Here is an 8,251-nt window from a genome sequence, read left to right as displayed (position 1 = left end):
ACCGAAAACTAGGTTCAAATATGTTGTTTTCCACGCGCATAAAAAAAATTAGTTACGGGTGCAACAACATGTTTAAATCTAGTTTTTAGTACTATAAACTATTCAAAATTTTCTAAACATTTGAATATACATAGCCATAAAAAAAAATCATACCGAAAATTATTCACGGGTTATAAATACTGAAAGCCCAACAAATAGGCTTAAAGTGAAGCGCCGTGAATTCATATAAATATATATATATATATATAAGACACCAATATTATATAAGATGGTATACTTACCGACTTTAAAATTGATCCTCATTTTTTAGAATTAAAATAATGAATTATTTGATAAACTTATACATATTCGTGTCTTATAAAAACATTATAAAAACGAATATTATAAAAACATTAAAAGCCTTCTCATAATATTATAATTATTACCGTATATTCCAAATTCTCAAGAAGAGACCTATACGTTAAACACTATACATATATATATATATTTGACAGACAAATGTAAATACGCATATGGCAATTGATGTACTATTGTATAATACATTTATACGCATGGAGTACACTACACAGCTCCACAACCTCCGCAAAACTATTAATAAATTTAAAACTACAAGTGGGTTTGTTTTTTTCATGACAAAAGATAGCTTAATTAATTAACCGGAAGTAGCCAGGAAACGTAGTGTAATTGGATTGGAGGCTTGGACCCTCCACACTAATAATGGAGATTTAAAATTTTGAATATATTATAAACAATAAATTAATAAACGAAACTAAAAACGAAAGTGATTCGTTAATGGATAGCTAGTTATTAATAATTTGTAGTCCCCCCCATTCCTCAAGTGGGCACTAAAGTGTTAGTTCCTATCTCTAACGTCCCTATAAGGAAGCTGTGGTGAAACTCACCTCTATAATCATCATCTACTTTGTAAATTTCTTCCCCTTTAAATACCATCTCCACTCACCCTTTCCCTACTCAATTCTCTCAACTATCTTCTTTTTCTTCAATTTTCAAAATCTATCTTACTCTCTCTAGCTATCTTATTCTTCTAGCTACTTCTTTCTTACCTAATACCTTCGAAACTTATTTCTAAAATTATATAGCAAATATTTATAATATATCATGGCTTTAGAAGAAGAAACTTCCACCTTGGAGTTGATAAGGCAACATCTTCTTAATGATTTTGGTTCCATGGACAGCTTCATCAACAGCCTTAACATGTGTACGGCCCAGATAACCCAAAACCCTACTGAATTTTCCTTCCCGGAAAATAACGGTCATAACCAATCATTCAAAGTTCCAAAGACAGAAACAACTAACGATGATGATGATGATGATTCTCATAGTTTTGAGTTTCAAACTAAACCACAGTCAGTTACCGGCAACTACCCGAAACCGCCAAAACCCTCGAGTTTAAGCCAGCGCCGCCCTTCGATCAACGTTGCCATACCGCCGGCAACCTTATGCTCTAAGTCTCCGGTGCCGGCGGCGGTAACGGTTCCAGCAACTTCGTCGACGTCGACTTGTACAAGTTCTGATAACGCTTCTGACAGCAGGCATTACCGGGGTGTAAGAAAGAGGCCGTGGGGGAAGTTCGCGGCCGAGATTCGTGACCCTAACCGCCGTGGCTCGCGAGTATGGCTCGGGACCTTTGACACCGCCATCGAAGCTGCCAGAGCTTATGACCGCGCTGCTTTTAGGATGCGTGGGAGCAAAGCGATCCTGAATTTTCCTCTAGAGGCCGGCAGATCGCCGAGGCCCGAGAGCACTGATGCCCACGCGCCAACCAATTGTGCTGAGAGGAAGAGGAGGAGACGAAGTGATGGTGAGGTGGAGGAGGTGGTGAGAGAAGCGAAGGAGTTGAAGAAGGAAGAATTAGAAACGCCGTCGACGGCATTAACGGAGAACACGTCGTCTGATCAGGAGGTGAACTCATCAGGGAGTAACGGTAACGGTAACGGTAACGGTAACAGTGCAATTGTACCTTTAACGCCGTCAAGTTGGACTTCAGTTTGGGACAGTCAAGACGTTAAGGGAATTTTTACAGTGCCTCCGTTGTCACCCTTATCTCCTCTCCCTTCTTTTGGATATTCTCAACTTATGGTTATCTGAATCAATAATCTTTTAATTAGCTGGTAATTAAATCAAAGCTATCCACAACCCTTTTCACAACGGCTAAAAAAGTCAAAGGTTAAGTGGTTAGGGTTTTTGGTTTCTTGTTCTTTTTAAAATGGGTGTAAATATACGTATATATGAGTGGCACTGGCATGTGCATATAGTAGTTCTTTTCGATGAACTATATATATATAGACAGCTACAGCTAGCTATAATAGGTACAAAATGGCTGATATCTATAGTGGACTATGATGTAAGCACAATATGGTTGAGAATTGAATTTGTTTATTCGTTTATTTTAATAATATCTATAATATATTCAGTATTTCCTAATTCTTAAATCTACTACGTAGATATCTCCTATAATAATAATATAGAGGATATTTGTCCTTTTGTTAAATATATTTTTTGTTTTTTCCTTTTCTTTCTTTGTTATATATTTTATATATTTGAAGAGAGAGAGAGAGTGATGATACTTGTCATCAAATACCATATACACTATTATATTGCTTGCATTGTCTTTTTGTATTTTATTAAATAATAATTTAAAATTTTTTATTTTATAAAATAATCAAAATATTATCTTATTCCTAATTTTGGTTAAATATTTTTCAATTATAAAATTGTATGTTTAGCTGTTGAAGATATAAATTTAGTAGGCATATATATATATATATATATATATTCATAACTAGATGCCTTTACTTTAAAGCTTTCTTTGTCCTTATAATCATCATCTCGCACTTTCGTAAAAGAAACAATAATTCAAATATTTTAACTAGTTATTGGAGTGAAGAGTATTATACTTGTTCTATAATTAATCCATAAATTGAATTATTAAGCTATTGTTTAAATATGTGAGCATTTAGATATAGTTTCTCTTTGTCATGAGCTGTCCGTTATTAATAATTATTAAGGAATGTATATTAGTCCCAATATTAGTTCTATTCTGTCCCAATAGTTTTCTGTTAAGTTTGTTATAGAGTTTGTTACATCCTTTAGTCGGTTAGCAGTGGTTGACTTTCTTGGCCATAGGACCATAGGATCTCTATATATAGTCCCCTGTTTCTCTTTGTATATTCATTCAGTTTTTCAATCAATAAAGTTTTTCTTCTCTCTCGTTTTCTTTTCATGTTTCTCAATGGTATCAGAGAAGGAAAGTTAAGCTTTCCTGTCCGATTCTGGTTTCCGACCAAGCTGCGTCTGTTCTCTGGCGAGGTTGTGCAACTCACGTCTTCCGCAACTCTTTTCTTTTTCCTCCTGATCTTCTTCTTCTCGTGCTTTCATCTTCTTGGAGAAAGGTGCGATGTCTTCAGACGATCAAGAGCGTCCAACTACAGTTCCAACCACAGATCAATCGATAGCTCAGACTGCCATTGGAGGATCACAACATTCCTCTACTCAGAATAATCAGCATTTGCAAGTTCTTGCATCAAGGAGTCCGATTGAAGATCCTGCAAACCCATATTATCTCCATCATGGAGACAATCCAGGAAATACTCTTGTGTCTCAACTCCTCACTGAACAGGACAACTATGTATCATGGAGCAGGGCGATGCAGCTTGCAATTTCAGTCAAAAACAAGCTCGGCTTCCTAGACGGTTCAATCCCTAAACCCTTATCTTCTGATCCAATTCTTTATAATGCCTGGTTAAGAAATAACAACATTGTCATATCTTGGATATTGAATTCGGTTTCAAAAGAAATATCATCTAGCATTCTTTATGATGAATCTGCTTCGGCTATATGGAATGATCTTAAAACTCGTTTTCATCAAAGAAATGGTCCTCATATTTTCAATCTTAGAAAGGATTTAATGAACCTTAAACAAGAAAATCAAACCATAAGTTTGTATTTCACTAAACTCAAAACAATTTGGGAAGAATTAAACAATTACAGGCCCTCATGTACCTGCAATGGTTGCACGTGTGGAGGAGTCAAGAGGCTCCAAGATCATTACCATATGGAATATATCATGTCATTTCTTATGGGACTTTCTGAGTCTTATTCCCAAGTTAGCGGGAGCATTTGCTTATGGTTCCCTTACCTGAAGTAAATAGGGTGTTTCATCTGGTTACACAAGAAGAAAATCAAAGAAGCTCTACATCCCTCAGTAGTGATCCCAATCCTACTATGGCTTTTGCCTTCCAAGGTGATAAGAACACCAACCAGAAGAGTGACAATCAACCTCAAAAGAACTACCCCCCAAGAAGAAATAGGCCTTTTTGCACTCACTGTAATGTTCTAGGACATACAATCGAAAGGTGTTACAAGATCCATGGATACCCTCCTGGCTTTAATAAGAACAACAAACCTAAGGATGCTAGTGCAAACCATATTCAAACAAGTGAAGAAAACAACTGCAACCCTGGAGAAAGCCATGCTCTGCTTCCTCAGTTGACAACAATGCAGTACCAACAATTGTTCAACCTACTTGCATCTCAACAATCTGGTATGAACCTTTCAGAACCTAGCACCTCGACAGGTAATACAGGTATTGTTATGTCACATCTTTCCAAGCTTCCTTTAAATGATTCTTGGATCATTGACTCTGGAGCTACTCGACACATCTGTTCTAACATCAAATTATTTCAATTTATATGTAAGATACCTCCCACTAAACTCATCTTACCTAATAATGAACACCTTTTTGTGCATCAAAGTGGAACTGTTGTTATTAATGAAAGCATCATCTTAACTGATGTTCTTTATGCACCAAACTTCAAATATAATATCATCTCCGTAAGCCATTTAACTGAGAATGCTTTTGTTTCTATACTCTTTACCTCAAATATGTTAACTATGCAGGACAAGGCTAGCAAGAGGATGATTGGAAGAGGTAAGACTGTCAATGATCTCTACATTCTTGACCCTACACCAGAATCTCCTCATGTCTGCAATGTCACTGCTGAAACATGGCACTCACGGCTTGGACATTTATCTCATAAACGTTTAGATTTTCTCAAAGACATTTTACATTGTAACACTTCCACTTTACACAAGACTGATCCTTGTTATGTGTGTCCTTTGACTAAACAAAGGAAACTTCCCTTTCCAAATAATAATACTTTTGCTGAACAAAACTTTGATCTTATACATTGTGACATTTGGGGTCCATATCATGTTCCTTCATACACCAATCACAAATATTTTCTAACTCTTGTTGAAGATCATTCCAGATTTACATGGATTTATTTACTTCAACAAAAATCTGATGCTCTTGTTATAATTCCTCAATTTCTTGCTTATGTTCAAACTCAGTTTGTGTAACGACCCAAATTCACTAATAAGGCTTAAGGGCCTTGATTAGTATGCCGGGAGGGCATGATGGGAATTATGTGTGATTATTATGATTAAGATGTATGATTATGATTTTAAGCATGTTATATGACTATGTGAATTATATTATGTGATAATTATGATATGTGAATTGTACTGTGTGGGTGCTGTGATACAAACGTGATGCACGTGCCAAGGCGGTCCTAGGAAACTAGATAAAGGTAACTGGTGACTTGGTAACCTGTGTAACCATTAGTAATTATAGAAAGTAACAGGTTTCTTTGGGAAAGTGGTAGAATTGCAAAGTTAGGGAAAGGACAAATAAGCCCTTGAGGTCTAGTTAGTAAGTGATATTAATGGAGGGTTAAAATGGTAATTTGGTAGTAAATAGATGAGTTTGAGCTGAGGGAATAACATATACGTATAATATTTTGGAGAGGGGTTTATGCTGAATGGTGGAAACCTAGAATTAGAACAAAAAGGAGATAGAAAGGAGAAGCAGAAATCTAGACTCTTGGAAGGAGAATCAAGGGATGTCTGAAGTTATCAACCAAGTTTAGGCCAAGAAAACTCAGAGGTAAGATTTTGATTATGCTATATCCAAGTTTTAAGTCTGAATTTTAGTTAAGGAAGGTGAATTGAGATAAGTTGGTGGCTGGTTTTATGTAATTTCAGAATTTGGAAACCAAGGGGGAAGAAGGTCAAGAGCTGGAGGTTGAACCTATCACTTAAGGTAAGGTCTCTGTATGTTTATTAGATTTGTTTTGTTAAGGTATAGGGAGTTTGAAGTGTGGGTTGTGCTTGAGTTCAAGCAGTTCATAATTTCTCTGGTTTGAGTTGTCAAGTGGGAAATTCAAGAGTGAATTTTAGGATTGAAGGTGTGAGTGAGCTTGGGGTATGATGTCTTTGGGTTGTTGTGAGGTTTGTTAGAGGTTTAGAGTTGGTTTTGGGGCTTAGGATAGAGTTTGGGGTGATTTGGTGAGGTTGGGGCTCGGGAAAATGCGAAGGAAAACCCAGAAATCTGGGTCTGCGATGGTGTGCCGCGACACGGCTTTTGCTTGCCGCGGCCTAGGGGTCTCTGGAGGTGGGTGCCGCGGCACAAGGAATGTGGTGCCGCGGCACAAGGCAAATTTCAGGGAGTGATATTTTGCAATTTTTGACCTTTGCTCCGGGGGTTCGGGGGATGTCTCCAGGATGTTGTTCTAGGGTTTTGGGGGTTCCGAGAGTGTGGATTAGGTACCGGGAAGGTAGTCTTGGATTGGTTAATGACAAGGAATATTATATTTGTGTTTGACTAGGACTTTGGAGAAGCTCGGGATAGAGGACCGTGCTTGTGGCTACGTGATATCGGAAACCAGCGAATTGAAAGGTAAGAACACTGCACCCGAAATATATGATTGTGATGGGGCTAAGTGCTCCCGAGAATTGTTTTGTGTCATCGTTGGTATTATGCCAAGGGACACATGTAAGCGGTCTAAGAGTACCGTTCATGAATTTAGCGCATGGGACGCGAATTGGTCACTGGGAGCCAGAAACGAAAGGATAATAGAGGGAGCAGCTTGTGAGTGCTAGCCCTGGTTATCATTTGTGCATTGTGTTATATGAGCTGATATGCTTTGTAAATGAAATACTTGACTATTGATATGCTTGAAGTTTATGAGATGACATATGTGAGGTTAACTTGACAGCTAAATGTGCATGTTCTATTGTTGATATGTGTTCTTGCTGGGCCTTGGCTCACGGGTGCTACGTGGTGCAGGTAAAGGCAAGAGCAAGCTGGACCAGTCCTGAGGTGGAGAGCTCCGAAGTGAAATGTACATAGCCAGCCGTTCGATCACCACGATCGAGGAGTGTGTCAGGACGGAGATTACCTAACTGCTCATTTTGCCTTAGTATGGCTGTTAATGTATATAAACTTTGTAACTTTTGTAGTATGGCTTTTAAACTGTCATTTTTGGGATCCCATGTACATAAACAATGTTTAGCAATGAAAACGTATCTTTTGAGACCAAAACGCTTTTAACCCTAGTTCCTCTACTATTACAACAACACGTTTTTACTTTAATGACTTGATTAGCGAGTCTGGCACTTTATAAACACACAGTGTAGCGGTCCTGGCTATCCAGGGCGTTACAGTTTGGGTGTATTTTCAAAACCTTTAGGTCTGATAACGCTCCTGAGTTAGTGTTTAAAGAATTGTTCTCTAAATATGGCATTATGCATGATTTTTCTTGTGTTGAAACTCCACAACAAAATGCTATAGCTGAGAGAAAACATCAGCATCTGTTAAATGTGGCTCGGGCACTTTTTTTTTCAAGCCAAAATGCCAATTAAATTTTGGACTGAATGTGTTCTTACTACCACATACTTGATTAACAGGATTCCTACACCCCTTTTGCATAACAAAACCCCTTATGAATTACTTTTTCATGAAGCACCACAGTATGATCACCTGAGATCATTTGGCTGCCTTGTTTTTGCTTCTACTTTGTCTGCTCACAGGACCAAATTTTCCCCTCGTGCACGAACCTGTGTACTCATGGGGTTTTCCAAAGGAGTCAAGGGTTACAGGCTTTATGACATCAACAACCATCAATTTTTCATTTCAAGAAATGTGGTATTCCATGAAAACATATTTCCTTTTCATACCTTAAACACAGATGGTTGCACTACTGATCTTTTTTCTCAAATAGTCATTCCTAATCATAATGTCTCTAATACCCCTGTTACTGATTATCCATTAGACAATGCAGATACATCTACCACTAACTCACAAGTACAAGAGTTGACTCGTGAAGTCAACACTGAACACGAACCAGATGAATCTGCATCCATCTCAGATAACTCCAACCTGCAACAG

At 37.6% G+C, this 8,251-nt stretch overlaps 1 protein-coding gene across 1 annotated transcript; it reads left to right on the top strand.

Moving 5' to 3' along the window:
* The first annotated feature begins 964 nt into the window (after positions 1–964).
* Positions 965–2,445, top strand: LOC133798064 (ethylene-responsive transcription factor ERF105-like). The gene has a single exon (XM_062236248.1). It carries the CDS (start codon positions 1,120–1,122, stop codon positions 2,107–2,109), a length of 990 nt encoding a protein of 329 aa, XP_062092232.1. The 5' UTR covers positions 965–1,119; the 3' UTR covers positions 2,110–2,445.
* Positions 2,446–8,251: the final 5,806 nt, after the last annotated feature.

The sequence above is a fragment of the Humulus lupulus genome, chromosome 8 (assembly GCF_963169125.1).
Source record: "Humulus lupulus chromosome 8, drHumLupu1.1, whole genome shotgun sequence".
Lineage (NCBI taxonomy): Eukaryota > Viridiplantae > Streptophyta > Magnoliopsida > Rosales > Cannabaceae > Humulus > Humulus lupulus.
The sequence above is the reverse complement of the archived record's forward strand: the minus strand, read 5'-3'. Positions and strand labels throughout refer to the sequence as shown.